General features: G+C 44.1%; 1 protein-coding gene across 2 annotated transcripts in view; it reads right to left on the reverse strand.

Annotated features, from left to right (window-relative positions):
* The window catches only part of rnf24 (ring finger protein 24), an 81,765-nt gene that overhangs the window by 13,595 nt on the left and 43,531 nt on the right, over positions 1-24,639 (reverse strand). For both annotated transcript variants that reach the window (XM_084318137.1, XM_084318138.1), the window contains exons 3-4: positions 15,762-15,804; positions 10,910-10,951 (exon numbers count right to left, since the gene is read on the reverse strand). In XM_084318137.1, coding sequence (XP_084174263.1) covers positions 10,910-10,951; positions 15,762-15,804 — 85 coding nt within the window. The remainder of the gene's footprint in view (positions 1-10,909; positions 10,952-15,761; positions 15,805-24,639) is intronic.

Below are 24,639 nucleotides of genomic sequence, written 5' to 3' on the forward strand. Positions count from 1 at the left end.
GGCAGACAGGCTCCAGGGCAGACAGGCTCCAGGGCAGACAGGCTCCAGGGCAGACAGGCTCCAGGGCAGACAGGCTCCAGGGTAGACATAGGCTCCAGGGCAGACAGGCTCCAGGGCAGACAGGCTCCAGGGCAGACAGGCTCCAGGGCAGACAGGCTCCAGGGCAGACAGGCTCCAGGGCAGACAGGCTCCAGGACAGACAGGCTCCAGGACAGGATCCAGGATTAGACAGGCTCCAGGGCAGACAGGCTCCAGGACAGACAGGCTCCAGGACAGGATCCAGAACAGACAGGCTCCAGCACATACAGGCTCCAGCACAGACAGGCTCCAGCACAGACAGGCTCCAGGACACACAGGCTCCATTGTACTTTAATGGGTATGAACCTACCATACTCTTATATAATTAGCTTATTTGGATCTGACAGTGCAGCAAAAGACTCAGACAGACAGGCCTTCCCTCTCTGCACCTCACCTCTCATTGTTCCCTCTCTCTCTCTCTCTCTCTCTCTCTCTCTCTCTCTCTCTCTCTCTCTCTCTCTCTCTCTCTCTCTCTCTCTCTCTCTCTCTCTCTCCGAGAGTCATTGGGTTCGAGCAGTGGTTGACTTGATATTCCTCATGTGCAATTCCTCTGTGGCCCAAAGAAAATACATCCACCCCATACAGCCCAGAGGAAAGCCTGATAACCTTCGGATGCCTTTCCCTAAAGGCAGTGGTTCTCCAACCTTTTTCAAGGACCCCAAATTGATACACAATAGGCCACGGACCCCCATTAGATAAGATCTAGTCCCAGGGGACCCCCGTCTAAGATATCTGTTGTCACCTAGGTTTTCATTGAGAAATCCATAACTGTCTGTAGGCGTGGAGATAACAGGGGTCAGAATAGCAATTTATGTGCATCATTTCATCGTGCTAACTTAGTGACATTTTAATTCTTCTGGGGACCCCCTGGAACACACTCAAGGACCCCACCTTGAGAACCAACACCTCAAGGCCAGGACCAGAAGTCACCAGAGGGGAACACACCCCCCGATACCCCTTTTCCACTGTGGAATAATATATTGATTCCCCAACTCTCATGTAAAGACACCCCCTCCCCTCCCCTTTGTCCCCTATCCTGTCCCCCCCCCCACCCATTTGACCTATCAAATGGGACCCCCTCCTCCCCCTTTTCATTATATAGGGCCCCTCCCGACAACATTCTAGGTCTCTACCTGGGTCATTTCAGCTGATCACCTGGGGCGAGAGCCCCAGCCATTCTCTCTAAATACTATGTGTATATTTCTATCTGTCTGGATAATAAACCTTATTATCTTGATCTCGGTTGACTGAGAACGCTCTTCAGGATATCCACAATATCCCACAATTGGCGTCACGAACAGGATTCGAACCTGTGCGGGGAAACCCCCATTGGAACCCCCATTGGATTTCGAGTCCCACACCACCAACAGGGAACCAGGTTTTCCTTGGAAACCGAGTGGGCCTGTGTTATATTCTACAGGTTAGAAAAAGAGGCACATGTGAGCATCAATGCATTTAACCCTTTCACTACCATACTACATACGGTTAACCTTTCACTTACTGGTAGTGAAAGGGTTAACCTTCTGTAGTGTGGTAGTGAAAGGGTTAATTATTTGGTGGTGTGGTAGTGAAAGGGTTAACACGATGGGCCAGTCGACGAGTTGTCCGTTACCGGGAAGGCAAAAGCAACTCCTTCTCCACAAAGTATTTACACTAAACCAAACAACCTCTCCAGGGCAAAATCCATAACCAGAGCATCATGGTGGGTTACTACTGTACGCAGCCCAATGCAGTCGCAAGGTAGCTTGTTATTTCAGTGCATAACGTCTAGCCATGGCGTTAACATACTCTCATAGTCACTTCGGCAACAAGGTCATTCTCAATCGTGGACAGAAACTATGCATAATTGTCTAATGATTATCCAACACGTCCACTACACACTGGACGCACCGCCAGGGCAACGTTACCAGACTGACCACAACTATCTGAGTGACACTGGAGTGAGAGAAAAGCTCTTCAGACACAACACCCCATGAGAGACACCTAGCATTAACAAATCATTCATCATAAACAATTTAAGCAGTTGATTGCTATTGCACAGACAATTGTAGGTGCGCAGACCCAGTACAGCCAGCCTCACCCAGTACTACTAACACAGACCAGTACAGCCAGTACTACTAACACAGACCAGTACAACCAGTACTACTAACACAGACCAGTACAGCCAGTACTACTAACACAGACCAGTACAACCAGTACTACTAACACAGACCAGTACAACCAGTACTACTAACACAGACCAGTACAACCAGTACTAGGGATGCACGATATTGCTTTTTTGACACCGATACTGATAAATGTATGCTCCTCAAGCCGATAACCGATATCGATAACCGATATGTATTGTATTATAAAACATTTTTAATGTATATATTTTTTTGATAAAATTCTTCTTTTTTTTTTTAACATGAAACAAAACATATCACAATACAATAATAATACATAAAAAGACTTCCCAGGACAATAACTTAACACCAACTTAAATGTGACCTAACCAGACAACAGAAACAAAAGCCAAGACAACAGTTTTGACTGATAAAGTGACCATATTTATTTTTCCAAATGAAAATTCACAATCCGTCAACAGCTTGTGGTGCATCCAACCTAAGACGCTCGAAGCTTTTTGTTCTTCTTTTTTCAAAGCGGAGCCTTGATAAAGAGGCTTTGAGTGGACACATCACCACCACAACAACGGGTCACCTGCGGCATCACCATCATTAGCATCGTTTGCTAAATTAAAGAAGTTTGACAGAAGGGCAACCAGCCAGGCAGCGCCGTTATCTCACGGGACGAGTAGCTACATTAGTTAGCCAACAACCAGCCAGGCAACGCCGTTATCTCCCGGGACGAGTAGCTTCATTAGTTAGCCAGCAACCAGTCAAGCTAACGTTAGCATTCGGGAGATCCAGCAGCTTGTCGATGTGCTAATAGCCTCAGCAACCTAACGTTAGCTGGCTCCAGCAGATCGACAAGCTGCTGGAGCCAGCTAACGTTAGCTTGCTGAGGCTATTAGCACATCGACAAGCTGCTGGATCTCCGCGACGCTGAACTGCATGCGCCGGTCTGTCTGTCCGTCGTGGCGGTGGTGATGCCGCAGATGACCCGTCGGGCTGGATGTATTGCAAGTTGTTGCCCTTTTCCCTCCTTCTGGAACGTCTGCATTGCATTTATTACAAATAGCAAGCGATCTTTTTACTCTGAAACTCCGAGTACCGACGCGGCCATCTTTGTTGTTAACTTGCGTGGCTACGTCACAGCCAAGTAAGGGAGCGCTGGATTTATGTAAAACGCCCTGTTCCTAAACCACACGCTGTCAGTCGTAGCACAGTACTGACAAAACGGGAGGAGCCTTTAGTCAAAACAAACGCACTTCATTCCAATTCCCCCACACGGCATTTTTTTTTACCAAAAAATATATTAAATTATCGGAGCTATTAATAACGTTATCGAGTTTATCGGGATGACGTCATAATTGCTGATATCGGCCCGATAATTATCGGCCCGATAATTATCGTGCATCCCTAACTAACACAAACCAGTACATCCAGTACTACTAACACAGACCAGTACAACCAGTACTACTAACACAGACCAGTACAGCCAGTACTACTAACACAGACCAGTACAACCAGTACTACTAACACAGACCAGTACAACCAGCTTCACCCAATACTACTAACACAGACCAGTACAGTCAGCTTCAGCCAGTACTACAGTACTAACACAGACCAGTACAGCCAACTTCAGCCAGTACTACTAACACAGACTAAAACCAGTACAATGTTCATTATACACTGTATATATTAATTTATAATTATATGTCAGTACCACTCCCTTAAACAGCTAACTCCACTCACTGGTTGCACAATCCACAAATGTCTTATGGGAAAACTTGGCATGAAACAACGTTTGGGCTTAGCCTAAATATAGGCCTAAAGTAATTTGAGGTTCCACCTGAAGTACAGTATGTCGCTTTGACATTTTGTATGACTGCATTGTTTGTCCTTGAGTCAGATGTGTAAGATTCCACCTCTCATGACTACGCCATGATCTGAATATTACATGTAACCATTTTACAGAGCTGCTTGTCAGAATAGAGAATAGTCAGTATGTGATGTGAGATTCCTAGTAGGCCAACTGTGGGGGATGGGGCCAAAGTAGATACAACTGTGGTAATAGATGGGGTCACTGGGATCAGGGTTCCTGGCTAGTGGTAATAGATGGGGTCACTGGGACCAGGGTTCCTGGCTGCGTCTATTCGAATACCAACCGTTTTGTGCGTTTTGTAAATCTGATTGGCCACTGACATTTCTGGTCATGTGACATGTGCGCCCAATCGCGTGACGCGCCCATTTCCCCCCCGACCAGCAGCAAACTACCTAACGCCTAGTTTATCACTGGTTAAGCTTAGGCGACTCTTTCGAAGTTGGTTATGGTTAGAGTTTGGAATCAGGGCTGGCGTTCTATCGACAGCGGTTCCCAAACTTTTTTGGCCGTGCACCCCCTGTCACCTCCCGACCTAGCTCGCGCACCCCCCAATGGGTTTCTGTTAGAAAAAATTGTTGCTGGTCTCCGTGCACAGATTACATTTTTTATTTTATCTCTTCCCACGGCGACTATGGATAGGGAATTTCTTTATTTAATTAAAATGTTCACGACAATACTCTGCCAGCATGTTTAATATCCATAATACTAAAGGTTTGACTAAGATTTGTATGAAATTTTATTGTAAAAAATAAAATAAATTTTTTTTACCACCATTAGCCTTTTCATGTCACGCACCACCTAGAGGGCGCTCGCGCACCACAAGGGGTGCGCGCACCACAGTTTTGGAACCACTGCTCTAAGACAAACTCTAACCTTAACCAACTTCGAAAGAGTGCCTAAGTTTAACCGGCGAAAGAACTTGCCGTCACACGATTGGTGCACATGTCACATGACCAGAAACGTCAGATTTGCAAAACGCACAAAACGGTTGGTATTCGAATATAGGCTTCCTGGCTAGTCACTCAACTCATAGAAAACACATCAGGTATATATTAGTATCGGTACTAAAAGTATCGATACTAATCAAATGGAGTATTGGACCGCTTTTATCGGCTGGGTATCGCAATACTTTTCTAGTATCGGTGTATCGTGCAACCCTATCTTTTTTTTTCTTTTTTATCTTTTTCCCCCTCCATTTTCCTCAGATTTTTCTCCCATCCCAATGTTAGTCGTATGCCAATTCCCAATCCCTTCCTGGTCGCTGCGCACTTACCCCCCACAGTCAGATCATCTGGGAGAGTGGAGGCTATCACGTGCTTCCTCCGACAAACAGGCGAATCCAGCTCACAGCTTCGGGGTTGGTGATGAACGCAATCTCCGCTACGCCACCTAACCGCCCCTATCGTGCAACCCTATCTAATTATGTTGCTCTACCCCCTCTTTCAGTGTTACAGTTAACTGCCGCTTTCACTCTCCGTCTGGTCTGTCAGTTTGGAAAGATGTTCATCGCTTACAATGACAACTTTGTTACAATTTTGCGAGACAAACTGTCCACCTTTCAAACCTATCTTGAAATGTTATGTTTTACTGGGATGTGGGATTTGACCAGCATGGATGGATGCCAAGCTCGTTTGCTACCGCAAACTGACCCTGGACTTCTAGCCATCCAGACCCATTTCAGTGGGCGGGAGTACTTGCCTTGACAGACAAACTCCTTCAGCCAATCAGCGTTAAAAAAAACTATTCATTAGAACTGGATTTGAAATGTAATTGTTCTACACTATTTCTGCTATAACTGCACTTATGGCTTGTTCTACTAATATTATTGTTACCGCTTGTTTCTTCGGGAGACGGCATTAATGTTTTAACAGCGGCGGCCTGTATTTCACGTCATCAACTATGGCAACCAATCAGGGGCTGCATTCCACTGGGGAACAGAACAGCAGTTGGAACGCAGTCCCTGATTGGTTCCGATTGCATTGCAATTTATTCTAGAAATCTACATATATACAAAGAAGGCAAGTCTGTATTGCAAAAGTAGCCTTTTTTGAGAGAAAGAATAGGATTTGCATCCCTTTAATCTTCGCAGCGCAGGTAGGGGGGGGGGGTGAATTCCAATTGGCTAGTAGGGACCTGTGAAAATCATTATGCATGGGAGGTGAGACATTTTCAACTAGCTACTGTGACTTTGAGGTAGCAGATACGGGGCGGTTACTACTCTATAGTCAAGTGATTCAAAACAATGACATCTGTGTTCCTGGTGCTAAAAGGCACCCCTGGCGGTGTATTTTACATAAAAACATAACTGTGTAGGGTGGGAACTGACCGCGCTCATGTTACCGCCACCACCAGGCAAGTGGATCCTGGTTGGGATCGAGGGCTTCCTAGTACTACGATTTTCTTCCGGCTAAAACTAGGAGACGAGGTCATATCACCAACATCTCTACACCGATGTGAAGAATCCCGACATAAAAGCAAAACGGCTACCGTATGAATATGGTCGATTCCCCCCCCCCCCCCCCCCCCCCCCCCATTTGTTACAAAACCTTGGAAGTGCCCCCCCCATGCGGACCCTTCGCACACAGTTGCCCAGGATGGACGCAATTGAGCAATATTGCAGATGATTCCGCATAGACTGTGGAAGAAGCATTACACATGTTTTTTGTACCGTGGCGCTGCTTACTCTACTAACCGTTACAACCCTGGGCTGGAATATCACAGGCTGCTGCAGGGGAACAGGCAGACAGTGACATAGGGTGGCTCACTTCAACCAAGGCTCCTCTTTTTTTTGTATCTACTTTTTCTCCCATTTTCTATTTTTCTCCAATCCCAATTTCGTATTGTCCAATTCTACCCTCCCCTGTCTCGAACGCTGTCAGGCCATGCCTCCCACAGGCCGGCTGCAATGTGGACCAAGCCTTGCATCAGGAGGCAGCTGTCGCATCTTTTCACCTGCACAGCGCGATCTCTCAGCGGCGAGGGTCTGCGTGGGAGGGACACGCCGCCCTCGTCGCTTCCTGATTCTGCTGCGCAGGCGCACCAACCGACCTGTAGGAGTCGCTGTCCACAACGTCCAATCCCCACCCACCAGCTTCCCACCCACCAGCTTCCCACCCCCTAATACTGCCAATTGTATTAGTATGAACGACCAGCCAAGCTGGTAGCAACGGCAAGAGCTGGGCTCGAACCCAGCATCTCCTGCGTTGGTGGCGAGCGCCTTGCCCACTGCGCCACCTAGCCGCACCTAACCAAGGCTCCTCTTAGCCTGAATCCCTTTCACCTGCTTAGGCCATTATCAAAGTAGAAGGCTATGAAAACAACGGCATGTATTTAGCTAATAGATAGATAGAGATAGAGTCATTATCGCCATGGTCAATATTTACAGATTTGGGCACAAGCCATTCCCATTATGACCTCGATATTAACAGGCCTAGTATCCATTCTAACAATATCAGTCGCAGTGTCAACATGGAACATGTTTCTATGTATAAGTAATAACAGCCGATTAAGCCGAGGCCAGGCTGAGCGTTGCAACGTGACAGACGTAGTAACTCTACTGTTGAACAGAGAAATATAAACAAACACTGTGACCTTTAGCCTACAGCTAGATACAAAAAGAAAAGCCAGGCCTATGGAACACAATCCTGCCTGTTATGCTAGTGGAATGGGACGCACAGGGGGGAAAAAACATTTTGTACTGTTAGGGTTAGGGTTGTGTGAAGTTTTTATACCTCCGCTCAGATAAATCAATATAATGGGGAGAGGGAGCTGTTCTCCCCCGGTAGCCTATTGTCCCACTTCACAATACTTCACAATCCAGCTCGGAGCCTCACAGCGGCCAAGGACGAAACATGATGTACCGTTGTGAGTGCGGTTTGACACACAATACAATGCCGCCGTGTGAATGGAACATCACGACATCAGGCGTGTGAATATGGACAGTGCTGGCGGTGGGCAGTCCTTTTGAATACGCCTGGAGAACGTGAGGTGCGGGGAAGGCTGTGGAGAGCGGAGGGAGGGGTGGCGAGAGAGGACATTTTAGAAACAACGACACGCCACGTTGTAGGTGCGACGCATTCTCGTATGGGTCGACCCGGTGTATGTCTCTCTCACGCGAAGTCTCTCTCCTCCAAATCACTAAATAGCAATTAGCAAAACACCACTGGGGAATGTCATACTCCGGTTTCCTCCCACACCACACAGACATGCATGGTAGGCAGCAGGGACTACAGATGAAAACTAGCTCATTAGCTAATTCGTTCACATTTACATCGATGTGGAAACTGAAGATTAATGATTAATGTGCACTGTCCCTGGGTAAATCTTTTATAAATAAAACACAGTATAGACACAGCTCAGAATGTCAGTAACATGAATACTTGGCGTGCAATCAAAGCGGTTGCACCTAGGGATGGGTACCTTTCACATTTGAACCGATACGGTACCGGTACCTGTGAATCGATACCGGTACCCAACGGTACCTTTTTTCGGTACTTTTGTCTCAAGAAATGTAATTTACCTACCTCAGCCGTAAAAAAAAAAATCCAAACTTCAAATAACTACAATTTCGACAGTTTTCGGCTTGCCATTGCTCCGACTGCTTTGTTGTTGAATCAAGTCAAATCCTAGGTAAGCATATATTGTGCGTGTGAACTTTGACATGAAAAAAATAAAAAATAAAAAAAAGGAAAAAAATAAAAAAATAAATCCGGTATCTCACTTGAATCGATACTCGGTAGTACCGACGTGTTTCGGTTCGGTACCTCAAAAGTACCGAATTCGGTACCCATCCCTAGTTGCACGCGAAGATAATTGACAACATAACTCGTAAGTAACAATTAAATCCATGTGCGGTAGGTGAGCAAGAAGCTGATCTCTTTCTCTCCTCCACATACAAACATAGCTACAGTATAAAATGAATGAATGAATCAGTGACTGAATGAACGAATAAGTGAGTTAGTTACATTGCCAGTCATAGAGGTGCTTTGCATCGAAAAATTATTTCATATATATAGTATAGTAAAAGCATTTTCTGCCCCTGACCCGGCAAAATTGGGGGCACTATTTGATTTATGTGGATAATTTCGCCCCTTTGCTGTACAGTTCCAACAAGGCTTTACACATACAGTATATTATTGTGTGTAATGGGCATGTGTCAACTTTAGCAGACTCCAGATCTGCACTTGTGTTCTTAGATATTTAATAATACTGCATGCAACACATTCTATAGTCATGGTTCAATGAACTGATATATTATATATTATATATATTATTTATCTTTCCTATATATATTATTTATCTTTCCTCCATTGGATTGGTTGGCTCCTAAACTGGGTCATTCCCAGCAGGCCAGTGCGTGTTATTGTTTTTAACTCTACAAAACAGCGTGGCTGCTCTGTCCCACGTTTAACTCACATGACAGACACATTCTACAGCGCTCTCTTGGTTTTCAACAACACACGGAATGAAGGCCAAAGGGTTCAGGGGCTGAAGCAGGGGCCTGGGTGGCTGTGCAGTCAGCCTGCCATCACAGAACACACGCACCTGTACTAACGGGCAGACGCTACTGTGGCCATTTCATTAGCAGCCACATGCTGAAGGTTGGGTCGGGGCATATTTTGTCCCAATGTGACACACCCAGAGCTGCAACCCCCCCAGGTTGTTGTGTTCCAGCTGTTGATACGCCGTATACACTGTCCCGTCAGAGAGGACACCGATGACGTGAACACAAGATGTATTTATTTAATTTATTATTAATCTTTATAATCACGATTATTTCGATTGATATTGAAATCGCGATTATTTCACACGATCACTCATTGATTTGAGAACATCATAATGATGACGACTGAATTTGTTTGACCTTTCTTCTCGACCAAAGGCGGCCTTTCTTTCTTTTCTTCTACAAGTTACCAAAGACGTTTCAAAACAACCGGTGAAACGTGCCGTGGCTCCCTCTTCCCTCTCATCACGAGCTGCAACTACTGTTTGGGCTGGGCTCCAGTTGCCCATCATTATGTAAAGCGGGTTCATGCCATTTGGAGCATCCTGTCAGCCAGCCATGTCGTAGGATTTACTGGTTGTGTGACTGTAGTGATGAGAGACATCATCAGAGTCACAGGGGTTTCGCCTTAAATCAATAAAGGAAGAGGCGCAATGCATTATGGGATTGCATGCCATTGCTCAACGGAGATGAAGAAAAGGGTGCACAAGATAGGATACTTTATTAAGAAGAGAGGAGTGATCAGTGTAAATGTGACTGACATCACAGTGTTACATAGTAGGGCTGGGAGATATGGCGTCATGGTCATCTGTACATTAGACAATACATATATATATATTTTGTTTAGTTTTTGTAGCAATCTGTATGAAACACTAGGGCAACACTAGGAAAGACAGTATGACAGTATAGACATCTTGTAATTTTGACCCCCCCCCCCCCCCCCCCCCCACGACAAATATGAACAGTCTTTTCCACTCCCGTCCCGTCATTTTGTCCGTTAAGCTGCATGTGGGGTGAGAGGTCAAATTATATTTTCCTGGAGGATTGTATGTTTTATTAACTAGCCTAATTTTAAGAGCCACACCGCTAACACTGACTAGACGACCGGATGTCATTGACCTGATCCGCCAATGCTAACGGTTCCAGGCTATTCTTGGCTGGCGAGAAAGCCGCCGAAATACGTCACCGCGCGAGAGGCCAACGCACCCTCCTGTCTACAGCACAGAATGTTCCTGTCTGCTGGATGGAACATTGGATAGGATTGTTGTGCATTAAGTGCCAACTGACAAGGACACGCAACAGAATACAGAAATATGTTATAACATATATATATAATCTTACCTCATGCAAGTTTAGCTCCTTGACCTTTTCCTTCTGTATAACCTGGAGGGAGGGGGACACAAGGAGAAGATCAGCATCAGTATCTCTCTCCCCTACTCGAAAACTGTCCTCACTTCAAGCAGGCCTGTACAGTGCGATATATATATCGCACGTGCGACACTGACGTCAGTCTGTGCGATGAATGAATTGACTTTAGTAGCACTGGTGCGATGGCCCGTGGCGCAAGCAAAAAAAAAGAAAGTGTGACGGTAAATTGAATGGACCACAGCGCCACGCTATCCACTTGGTACTTGTAGTCTCGTGCGATTAAAAACAATGTCCCGTCTCGCCTAGAGTCCATAATCAAACACCAAATCCCATAATCCCTAGCGAACAATATCCCCGTGACTAAATTGCGAGCTCAATGTACACTGACTGGGTGACTTCGACAAGATGAAGCGCTTTTTTAAGGTATTAAATCCAACAAAAGAAGTACAAGATCAAAACCCCAAACGAGCCCGAGAGGGACCACCGTTAATAGAAACGAGACAAAAGGAGAAGATTAACAAGATGTACAGATATAACGCAGAGTGGGAAAATGATTTTCCGTGGATATTTTTTAATGAGGAAGCACAGCTATTATTATTCTGTCACTGGTGCCGGGAGACTCCGGAAAAGATCCGATCAGAGAATCCCTATGTCGCGGGTAACAATATCCTAAAAAGGGATAACATTAATAAACACAATACGTCCCATCGACACGTTCTTGCCCAGGATGCCTTCAACGCTAAATAAACTCCTGCGCGGGCCGGCACCCTCTTGCACTCGCTGACTAAACACGACCAGAGCGGATGATGCTGATCTCCGTGAGGTAAAGTTTAAGATGAATGTGACATATTGCATCGCCAAGGAAGAAATGCTATTCACTAAATTTAAGCCGCTAATTTTACTCTGTAAAAAGAACTCCATCGTATGGCTACTTAAATTCCCCTCCGGGATCAATAAAGTATTAATTATCTATCTATCAATCAATCTATCTATCTAATAACGAGACAATATGCAAATAAGGTAATAATAATAATAATAATTAATTTAATTTATAAAGCCCTTTTCATTCATGCAGAGTTCCTTGTACTTAGTTCTGATTAATGCAATAGTGTGTGTGTGTGTGTGTGTGTGTGTGTGTGGATCTGAAAAAGTGGCCAGCAGACATGATGCTGGAACTGTGACACGTGTGCAGTGCACACACACACACGCACGCACACACACACACACGAATAATAATAATAATAATAATAATAATAATAATAATAATAATAATAATAATAATAATAATAATAATAATACATTTATTTATTTGGTTCCACAAATATGTACAGGTGTTTGTATGCATTATATCTATTTGTTATGTTGGTTTATAGGTGTTTCTAGGTTGGTTTCTAGCTTTCCCTGTAATCTGAGTCCACACCAGCGCTGCCTGGTCTCGGACTGCTTCATATCGGTTATATGGTTATGTCCTTGTTCTTTTTGTTTTACATTATGGGCAAATAAAGAGAGAATTTGTCTAAAAGCATTTCTTGTTAAAGTTTGGATTTTGTGTGCCCTGTATGCAAGATTCATGTCCATTGCCAGTCACATACCTATTTAAGTAATGAACTGCACTACTTGTGGTTGTTTTTAGAGATTTTAGAGACATTTTATACTCGTGCTACAAGATTTTGGCCGGTGCTACAAAACTATCAACCTCTGTAGCACCAGTGCTATGTGCAAAAAAAGTTAACGTACAGCCCTGCTTCAAGGTTTCAAAGGCGTTCTTTTCAGAAAACATTTGTGTGGAATGGATAACTTGCAGGGACATGGGTGAATGGCAAATTAATAATTCAGGAGTACTGCTGGGGACGAGAGTCTTTTTACAGTAATATCCTTAGTACAGGCAGAGGAACAACAACGGTGCGCTGCACAGTGGCTCCGTACGCATAGGACGGCTGAGTGTGTTAAACACAACATCGTAGTTACCAACAACAGTCAGCACGTGCTAATGCCCACTCCACACACAGCACACGAGAGAGAGGGATAGAGAGAGAGAGAGAGAGAGAGAGAGAGAGAGAGAGAGAGAGAGAGAGAAAAGAAAGAGAGAGAGAGAGAGAGAGAGAGAGAGAGAGAGAGAGAGAGAGAGAGAGAGAGAGAGAGAGAAAGAGAGAGAGAGTCAGTGTGCTTACGTGCGTGTGTGCGTGTGTGTGTGCATGTGCGTGTGTGTGTGTGTGTGTGTTTGGTAGTCTTGCATAACCAGCAGTGCAGGAGGCCCGGTTAACCTCACAGCTTCTCTATTTAGCCCACAAGGAGAGAAAGGAGGGAGTGTGAACGTGTATGTGCCACTGTGTGCCACTGTGCGTGTGTGTGTGTGTGTGTGTGTGTGTGTGTGCGTGCGTGCGTGTGTGCGTGCGTGCGTGCGTGCGTGTGTATGTGTGTGTGTGTGTATGTGTGCGGTCATATTTTTGGCCTGCTCATAACCAGGCTCTCACAGTGGCGTTAAAGGAGGAGGTGAAGTATTAATAACCTCTCTGCCACTCCCTCTGGCTACAACCTAAAGCTCCACTACGTAGTTTTGGGGAAAAGGGGAAAAAAGAAAGAAAGAAAAAAAGACTTCTGTTAAACAAAGTGAAGGTTAACTGTAGCAGATGCATCCTGGCATTCCAAGACCGCAGCCCGATCATTTTTAGCTTTGCGTGTAAATGGACCTGGGGGGACAGGGCCTTTTCGGTTGCCGCACCCTCCCCATCGACATCCATCAATCAACCACCCTCCCCTCCTTCAAACAGGCCCTCAAGACCCGCCTCATCATCTTCCCTCCATCTCAAGACTCAAACTTTTAATGATTAGTTTTAACATTGATATTTCTTTGTTATGTTTTACTCTATTCTGTATCTATTAGATACTTTTATTGTGTGTGTGTGTGTGTGTGTGTGTGTGTGTGTGTGTGTGTGTGTGTGTGTGTGTGTGTGTGTGTGTGTGTGTGTGTGTGTGTGTGTGTGTGTGTGTGTGTGTGTGTGTGTGTGTGTTAAAGCGACTTTGGGTACTCATAAAAGAACTATATAAATGTAATGTATTATTATTTGTATTATTATTATAATGTTCCAGGGATCTAATTCTCCTCTTGGGACAGTATTCAGTGCTAAAAACGTATCACTATTCAGACTTGTTTGGTGTTTGGCTATCTTCACTGCTTCTGTCCCGAGAGGAGAGTCAGATCCCTGGAACATTGTTTATTGAAGCTGAAGATGATCTCCTGCAGCGGCCATCCGGAGGTTCAGGTTTCCATCCCTGACGCTTCACGATGCAGTCTGCTGCTCCGCCGAGCCCCGGCGACCTGTGCTCTGTGTCGTCCAGCAAGCTGAGTCACTCTGAAGCGCCCCCCCCCCCCCCCCCCCCCCCCCCCTCCTGGGGCTTCAGTGAAACCATGCGCTTTTGGGCTAGACATAGTGTGCGGTCTCACGGCAGTGGTGGCTGCAGACGCTTTGGGCGCGAATGGATCCGCAGTGTCGTCACGATACATCGATACCTCGAAGGACTGCGCTACCTCTTCTACCTCACTTTAGCATAACATTTTGGGGACATTTTGTACATTTTAGTTTTGTATATTGTATATTTTGTATAGTGTTTGGTATTTATAATTTTACTGTATGAAGCACAATATCAGGAGGGTCACACACCGAACCAAGCATTTCACTATAATGTACATGTACCTTATATGTGACAAATAAAACAAAACTTGAACTTGAGGATATGGATGTTCGATAGTGTTCTCGCTGCCACTGGGGCCCTGTTGTTGGAATACAGCGGGCGGGGGTTAAGGGCTTGTCACAAAATTTAGTCGACGGCGAAAGATTGGACGGGTTTCGGCTCTCCTAACTGTGGTGGGAAGTTCGTTCCACCATTGTGGGGCAAGGACCGAGACTGATGACCCTCCCGGAGCTCGGATAGGAGTGGGTGTGAGGCCAGAAGATGCCGTGGAACGGGTCGGCGTGTCTGTCGGCGCCAAGTGTTGGGTCCCTTGGTCTGTGTGGGTTAGAGACGTCTCGTCCTGTCGGCCACATGAGTGAAATAACGCCCTGTTTCTTGGCCCGCTGTGTGCCTGCTTTGTCAACAAAGCCGCGGGCGGTCGGCGAGAAGTACTTGCCTCTCGTTATGTCACTGTGAGCCCCGACAACTTGTATCTGTATCTGCCTTGAACTATTCTTAGTAGAGCTGACCCCTATTAATCGATAGTCGACTAATCGGTCGAAAGGGGCCGTAGTCGACTGGCCAACCTCTTAGTCGAATATAAAAAAAAAAAAAAAAAAAAAAAAGTATTAATATTTTTATTTTATTTTATTTATTTTTTTATCATTCTTTCCAAAAGAAAATAGGCCTAGAAGCGTGGCTAACGCTAATGGCACGCATGCCAGAGGCTAACTGCCTATGAAAACAGGCACAGTGGCACTGAAAGAGGATTTCACCCATCTAATGAACACACTAGACTAGACAAATATCAAGATGTATCCATCAGTGGACCAATTGCATGCTTTTGCAGACGACAAGAAGCCTTCAGTCGACTCCTTCAGACATTAAGCACCCCACACAGCCAAAAAAAAAAAAAAAAAAAAATTATTATACTTTTTTTTTAGGTCGACCAATAGTCGACTAACGGCAAATTTTGGCCAATCCTAGTCGACCATCCAAATCCTTAGTCGGGGACAGCCCTAATTCTTAGTGTCTCTTTGTGTGTGTGTGTGTGTGTGTGTGTGTGTGTGTGTGTGTGTGTGTGTGTGTGTGTGTGTGTGTGTGTGTGTGTGTGTGTGTGTGTGTGTGTGTGTTTGTGTGTGTTTGTACTTACTTGTTTGTAAGCATATAGCTCTTTGTGCGCTTGGTGCCGTAACCTGCGAGAGAAGAGAAGAGAAAGACATCTCTTTGATTAGTACGTATTACACTGTATCTATACAAACAGGCATAAAACCAAGACACCCTGGAGAAGGAGAGAGAGTATACACTCAAATGAACCACACACCTTTCTCTATTACACTGTTTTAAAGTGATAAGACTTTGCATATAGGCTATACTTAGGTTTGGACTGTCAGGTTGATTGGAAGGTAGGTTGGGGAGAATAGCAAACTAGGGCAAATATAATAAAGGTTATATATTGTAATACAGGAGAGCAATCATCTTCAAGTGTTGGGTCTTGTCTGGTTCTATTTTAAAAGGTGTGTGGGCTGGCCACCCGTCTTGCTATGTGATTTAAGTCCCTTGGATTGACATTCCTCCACATGGGTTGGCTGCCTTTAACTTATTAATGAAACTTGGGCCAAACTTGTTCACGTTACAAATATCATGGTACACACCTCCTCCGTTAGCTAGTTTTGTTGTTAGCTATACGCTAACCGCTACTACTCTACATGAAAATGTTGTCTATGGCATCTTTTAAGTTTCACTTTCGGTACTGGCTAAGTTGTAATGAGTGTGATGTCCTTTGATTGACAGATTTTGAAGGAGATCGTATCGACCTATCTATTTGAAGCACAAGGGCATGTTTACCTGGCTGCCTCCAGTGCACCCGTGCTCGTCGTGTGCTCGCTGTGTGCTCATGTATCCTCACGCTGGACGAACACGTGATGCACAGTTTTCGGGGACCCAATTTCCTTTGTTAACTACAACAAGCAATGCTGTTTGTTATTTAAGATGAGGTCGGACTCGGCACTGACAGATTTGTGTTCATTGTGCTGCTTTTATAAAGCCTCAAATGACGGCTTACAATATTTTATGAAAGCAAAGTGTTTTGTTTGTCTAAGATTTAAAAAGGTTTAAACTTTACAGCACTGACAACGTTGAACAAAGTGTTGTACAAGTCCCACAACATAAAAAAATATATATAAAAAAAGAATATATATATATATATATATATATATATATATATATATTTTTTTGAAGCTTCGAATTAAAATCGAATCTCGGCCCCAAAGCTTCGAATTCCAAAAAAATATTCGAAGGTCAGCCCTAGTTGCATTGCACATGCCTATTAGGTTTTAGTAAACCAGCTTTAGTAAAACACTGCGAGTCACAAACACCATACAGGCAGCTTGGGGTGGATTTTCACCCTCTTTAATAAGACGAGCCATTCTCCCTGCACAGCCTTTTGCTCCGTCAGCACTAAGGGCTGCTGCTTATCGTCGATATTCTTTTAAAAGCAGCATGGGGCTTTCTTTGAGCACAGAAGACCGCGATCCTTGTAACCTTCAGGTTCCTTTAAAGGTTGACTAGATAGAAGCTCCCAGAGGAGTGCAAGCCTTTTGTGTAGACGCTCTTAGACTAGATTGACAATTTTTTTTCCTTTTGAACCCAGAGGTTCTTTGAGAGGGAAAATAAATTACTATATAAATATTGAACTGGAAATACTAACTGCCACATCCATACTGATATGGAGAGAGAGAGAGAGAGAGAGAGAGAGAGAGAGAGAGAGAGAGAGAGAGAGAGAGAGAGAGAGAGAGAGAGAGAGAGAGAGAGCGAGCCCATTTGAATTGAATTGAATTGAATTGAATTGAATTGAAATTGAATTGAATTGAGAGAGAGAGAGAGAGAGAGAGAGAGAGAGAGAGAGAGAGAGAGAGAGAGAGAGAGAGAGAGAGGGGGGGGGGGGGGGGGGAGAAAGTGAGAGAGCGTGAGAGAGAGGGGGAGAGAGAGTGAAGGAGAGGGAGAGTGAGGGAGAGGGAGAGAGAGAGGGAGAGGGGGGGATGCCTTGGGCAATCTCAGAAAGAGGCAGCCAAGCATAGGGAGGAAAGTCAACATTCCTCCGGTCAATAACAGTGTGTGTGTGTGTGTGTGTGTGTGTGTGTGTGTGTGTGTGTGTGTGTGTGTGTGTGTGTGTGTGTGTGTGTGTGTGTGTGTGTGTGTGTGTGCTTGCTTGCTGAGGCCATACCTCCACCATACCTCAGGCAGAGATCAGTCATGAGGGAGATGACTGACAAGACTGAAGATCTAAACAGATTACTAAGGCTGTGTGTGAAAATCGACCACCACGTGGAACACTTCCCTTGCTTTTCGCGGAACTCTGTTAATGTGCCCCAGTAGTGCAACGGTGAGCTGGCTTGGATATTAACAGACCTCGTTCTAACAAAAGGCCCCGTGGCTCACGTGTAGATTCCTGGTCAAAACAAGGCACTGAGCCCACAAAATATCAACTCACAGAATCATCTATATTAATACACCGGGATCAGACATTAGGAGTACATTAGTTTAGGAGGAGAGGTATCTCTAAAATAGGCTTGTGGGAAGTCCTTACGACGTACAGTATTAACAAGGAGAGTCCAGTCTTTACAACAAGCAAAGACAAAACAACTCAGTGAGAGAGAAGGCAGGAGGAGGACAGGATAATAATCCAGAGTAAAGAGAACAGAAAGGTAGGAGAGGAGGAGGAGGAGGAGGAGGAGGAGGAGAGAGAGAGAGAGAGAGAGGAGAGATTCATAGGTTTGTAAGATTTACCTCCGGCACAAGTAACCTTAACCTCTCGCAGCAGACTGAGAGGGATCTGTAAAACAGGCAACACAGTCTGGGAGAGAAACTGACATTCTGAAAAGAGACCAGCAGGTAAAGGTGCAAAGAGACTCCCGTGACCAGGTTCACAAGGTCAAGGGTGAGGGGGTCAAAGGGTCAAGAGGTTGGTTGGATTGAGAGGTCTTGGTTTGATGAGCAGGTCCTTTCAGCACAGCGGTGAGAAGGGAGCGAGCTGAACTCCTGGCTGACACTGAGAACTAATTGAATGAAAATAAAAACCAGACAGGAGTCCAAATCGTCCCTCCTCGTGCTGCATTTAAGAACCGAATGGCGTTATGGTCAATGGACAGCTATGCGTGTGCACTGTGTGCAAGCCCTTAATTAGAAAGAATGTCCACAAAGTAATGTGATAGTAATGTACTCTGTAAATGTTTCAACGAGTTGATTTTGGGACAGTGCACTTCTTGTCGTTTTTGAATGTGTTTTAAGTTTGAGTTGACACTACAGCAACACATTTGACAAGAAACGATGTTTAATGCTGCACTTAAAAGTAACAAGACGCTCTGACACATGTGAATTTTAACTCTTTGTCAATATCTATTTCAAGAGTATATGCCGCAAGCGTTCCGTTGAACATTCATGAGCATGAATTAACTGTTGAGAAGTCCAACGTTCACTTCTGTAAACCACTGTAGTGATTATTATTATTAAAGGTGCTGTAAGTGGTATATTTTTGGTTCGTTAAAATAATAGCTCTGACAGCCATCACTGATATAGTGTCTGGTCAGTAACATGGGTCTCCCCGTTCCTCCACTCTCTAATCAGAGGAGAGTACTCCACACTGCAAAAATGGTCTGACAAAAATAAGAAATAGAAACTAATTTTAAGCAAATGTGTGCTTGAAACAAACAATAAAGCCAGTGCAGTAGCAAATGTGGCTTGGCAAAATAAGGTCAAAAAAATCTCTAGGGTTCTCTCTCCTGATTGGATAAAGTGGGAACAGGATTCCAAGAAATGTATTTTCTGTTTACTGCAGAGTGGAGGGACTTAAAGATAACATGATCCTTTATTAATCCCCTTGGGGAAATTCCGGTGGCAAAGCAGCATGGGGGGTGATACATACTTGGAGACCCATGTTACTGACCAAACACTCTATATCAGTGATGTCTGTTGTAATGTAGAGCTATTTAATAATAATAATAATAATAATAAAAAATACAACTTACTTACAGCACCTTTAATAATCATAACCTATGGTTGATTACATTTCACAATCGGGAACATTTACGTCGCGCTTGTGAACTGAACGTTCGAAGACCTCCTTGCGGCTGTTCCCCGGCTGGACTGTCCCCAGACGCGATGATGAGCAGTTCTCCATCCCCCCGCGTCGTGTTTGTCTTCCCCCGCCGGCCCTAGGGCATATTTCACGGGTGTGTGCGGACTAGGACCCAACGTAGTGGAGGTCGTCGAGTGGTGCTGTGATGTTCTGCCTGGCGTCAATCTCCCCGCGTGTGAGTTTGCCTTCGGCATAACGACACGGTGAGCATTCGCACGTCCACTCCAGCGCACGACTCCCTCGCTCCTCTCGTCCACCGCTCTGAGAAGTGTGCCATCCAGAGCCGGGGAGCGCTAAGCTTGAGCTTTAGACCGGCTATAGGGGAGCCTTTGCGTCCGGTCTTTGCGACCCGTCGGTTTCAGGGGTCCATCAGAGTTATAGCTCTAAAATAAAGCTGTAGTGCTGAACATAGATAGCTTAGAACGGAGTTGTTTTAAATGATAATATCATCAGTTAGGCCTATATTACGACCAGCTCCGCAGCCATTGACACCCTGCTCAAATTTGTAATAACTTATCTGTGTATGTAGGCTTTGAATTGTGTGTTCATGGCCGTTGGTGGGCCAGTGCATTGGAGGGAGACTGCATCTTTAGTAGCCTATAGAGCAGCATTGCTGTATTTCCCCTTTCCTATGAATGACTTGGTAATCTGACCACCTAGAATTTTTCAGCAATAAATCATAGAACTGCATTTAATTTATACAAATTATCTTTAGGGTATGAGGAGGAATTGTAGGGATACAGGAATACACGTAGCCTACAGGCATGGGGTGGATTTTCTTACTGTATGTATGAACCTTTGCTTCTCACTGTCTTGGATAAGAGGCACATTATTCCTACAGATTGCTGCCGTCAGGTGATGGCCCCCCATGGCAACGGTGCCGGTCAAGACAGATTTTGATTGGACCAGAGGGAGTTGACCTTGAGGGCCAATTGGATGACTGGTAGTAACCAGCTCCGTTGATGAATTTTCTTTTCTTTTTTTAAAAGGAACTTGCCAACATTATGGGAAATGCGCTTACTGTCTTCTCCAGAGTCAGACAAGAAGATAGATAGAGGTGCAGAGACTCCCATGGCCAGGTTCCAGACCAGATAGAACCATCTGAATATATTTCTACTGTTTCCCATAATGTTGGCATGTTCCTTTAAATCGATGACTAAAACGTAACAACTCTTTAACAACTCTTAAAGGGCACTAAGGAAGAGGAGGAAGTGTAGGGAGTCTTTAGACCAAATGAGGATGTCCACGTCATCCTGCGAATGTCAATAAAACATTCAGACTGGGGATGTGGTTAATTAGGGAGTTAAGAAAAAAAAGAAAAAAAGGGTTATAGGGCACAACCTTTTAAGGCTGATTGCCACAGACCATAACAATGTAGTGAAGCAGCTCTAACTGTTGTGAATATCACTGTTTTTATTTTATTTTTTTTGGATTATCATGTCAGAAATTATAGTCAAGTAGCTACTTTCTCCAAATTGTGCTGTTGAACCATTTAATTCTTTTGTGAAAGTATTAAATTATCAAGAGCAATAACACACATATTCCACGGAACATAACACGGTCTTATAACCCAAACTGGGGAGGGTCAAAGCCAAAATGCCATACAGTTTATCAGACACAACACTAAAAACAAAACAATTAGGCACTTCATTAATATTGGGGACATGCCACATAGATTCTAAGCATTTAACCAATCAATACAAGTGCAGACATGTTCGATTCAGACTAATTCACAATGTGTGATTCAGAATAATTAGCTTTCATTAGAAAAGTAATGGGAACAGGGTGTGTTTTTCTCTTCAGGACCTAATTTCATTAAGAAGCATCCATCACTTAGGGCTGGGTACCATTCCCATTTGAACCAATACCGGTACCTGTATCAGTTCCTGGGATTTGGTACTCTCTGTAATAAATTTTTTTTTAATTTTAGTTGTAGCTAAAGAATAAGTCCAAACGTCTCAATTTCAACATTGTTATTTATTTAGAACCATCTGTTATTCATTGTTATAACACACCACACAAAATAAATTGCATCATCATGTATTGTGTTTTTAAATGTCAATATCAACATTATCTGGCCATCCTCAGTAAATATTATAAATATTATCAACCTCCTCTGACCTCGTCTTTCCAAAGACCCAAGAGATGGGACAGTAATATATATGTGTGGAAAAGGCTCCCTCTTGTCTAGTATATTACACTTTTATACTAAACATGTAAAGGTACCGAAATATGGTACCGATTGATCTAGCATGAATCGGTAGCTACCCGGTAGTACCGATGTAATTCGGTAAGTACATAGTTTTGTACCCAACCCTGCCAGCAATATGTTTTGTTATTTTATCTTATGCATTCTATTTTCAGGCAGGTAACGAGTCATGTGTTGTATTGTTCTTGGTAAAACAATGTCCTGTGTAACAGTGGGCACTAGGTCTCTGGTTGCCCCTGTGTCCAAAGCTACAGTGTGGAAATATGAGCCGGGCACTCGGGACACAAATAGTTTTAGTCTTTAGATGTAAATAGTTCTTGCACCCTGTACACGGGGTTCTCATGTGACGAACATGGGGAGGCTACCTGATCGGTACAGGGTCATATCTGGACGCACGCCCTCGCCGGCGCCGCAGACAGGAACGGGACGTTTGGTTGTTTAATCTCTTTTCTTTTTTTTACATAATCTTTACTGATCTTGGCCTGACTGCTGAATGAAATGGATGCTGTTTCATAACTAGTGCTGGTGACTACATGGATCTTGTTCTGGTATCACACGGTTGATGCTATGGCGGTGTGTGTGAAGAGAAAGCACATCTGCATCGCTGTAAGGCTGGGCGATATGGCCATATTATAATATATTATATAACCATACGTTTTCAGGGTGTGTCAATAATGTATTTTGACGGTATTTTGTTTTCCAGTACAAATTACAATGTGATATGACATGTTTTTTGTCATTATCTTGTAATACAATGGTCATGGTGCTGTTTCATTAAAAAAATTCTATTTTATTTTACTTGAATACGGCTGCAAGGATATTTTTCTTATGAACAAAAAATACACCAGTATGTATATATATATATATATATAAATAAAAAGGTATTATTATTATATGCTGTATATCGTGGCGGACGGTATAGTAAAAATCCATACCTTTGCATGGATCCAAGACGGTATACCTTCATATTCGGTATATCTCCCAGACTTACATGGTGGTCAAGGTTTGAGGAAAGGTCACAGATAAAGAGCCTTTCTCCCTAGGCCTAAAATTAACTAAGTTTAGACTGTAATTCAAACCACAAAATAAACTGCTTGACCGCTATGGCTGAACTTGGCGATAGAAACCATTCTTGTGAATATATAAAACAAAATACCATGGCCTGGCCGCGTCTATATTAAAGGCAGCCCAAGAGTGCTTCCACGTTTCTCTGATTGGCCACGACGCCCATGTGACCGCGGCAGAGCGGCAAAGCGGAAATAGGCTGCTGCTCCGGCGAAAGAAAGACAGGCATTCTATTGCCATGCTCTGCGACAAACTCTAACCTTAACCAACTGCGAAAGAATGCCTAAACTTAACCCTAACCTTAACCAACTCCGAAAGAATGCCTAAACTTAACCGGCGAAAGAAAGACAGGCATTCTATTGCCATGCTCTAAGACAAACTCTAACCTTAACCAACTGCGAAAGAATGCCTAAACTTAACCCTAACCTTAACCAACTCCGAAAGAATGCCTAAACTTAACCGGCGAAAGAAAGACAGGCATTCTATTGCCATGCTCTAAGACAAACTCTAACCTTAACCAACTCCGAAAGAATGCCTAAACTTAACCCTAACCTTAACCAACTCCGAAAGAATGCCTAAACTTAACCGGCGAAAGATAGACGTTTATATAGAGAGATGATAAATTAATTAAACGTAAAAAAAAAAAAAAAAAAATTGAAGTGATTCGAACGTGTCACCAACCTGACCGCAGCCTCCACAGCAAGCGGAGGAACGAGTTGAGCTAACCATCGATGTTAAAACAGGGGGGATTACGAATGCATAATGGCGCGGCAACCTATGCGCCGCTGCCGCTCCGCTCTGGCGCTCTGCCGCGGGGCATGCGCGGCGTTGTCACGTGGGGCGTCTTGGGCACTCTTGGGCTGCCTTTGGGCTGGCATTCATTCTGATCCATTATTTTTATATTGTCCATTATTTTTTATATAACTAGCCACCTCAAGTGAAACCTTTTTACCACACTTCTAGATTCTCATACTATACTCTCATACTATACTATTCTCATAGGTCCAAACATCCCATTTCAGCCCTGCACAAGTATAATGGTTTGAATAACTGGTTGTACATTAAAATGACGCAATGTTGCAGCGATGTCGTGTCGCTTGCTTTAAAATGATCGATGTGAAAACTCTGTTGTGGCTCTGATAGTATCTATTTCTGGCAAGCGACCATGATATAAGTGGCTTGATACACTCAGTAACATTCTGGAATGTTGAAGCCCCAGACTGCCTTGTCAACATGCTAAATGGGGTAGCTAAGCTTATTGCCAACATTTAGATTAATTATTTGTATACTATTTTCTAGAGGTCGACTGATTAAAATGAAGGACATTCTACAGGATAGTATCGGTATCGGCCGTGTATGTTACTGATATCCCGCTGTTTTATTAGCTATCTAATAAGGCCTCTAGCGGTATCATGAGAGGAATCCAAAGGTACCAGCCAAGTCATGCTATCATACTGGCAAAGGGGGTAGATGTAGCTCTGAAGTTAAGCTATTTTAATATAGCTTAAATTTGATAGGAGGAAAATGATATGGCCATGTTCATGTGGCCCTTGACCTCTCACCTCAATATTTCTGAATGAAAATGCTAGTCACATACATGAATCAAGCCCAAACCAGGCA

Source organism: Notolepis coatsorum, assembly GCF_963971535.1.
Source record: "Notolepis coatsorum genome assembly, chromosome: 7".
NCBI lineage: Eukaryota > Metazoa > Chordata > Actinopteri > Aulopiformes > Paralepididae > Notolepis > Notolepis coatsorum.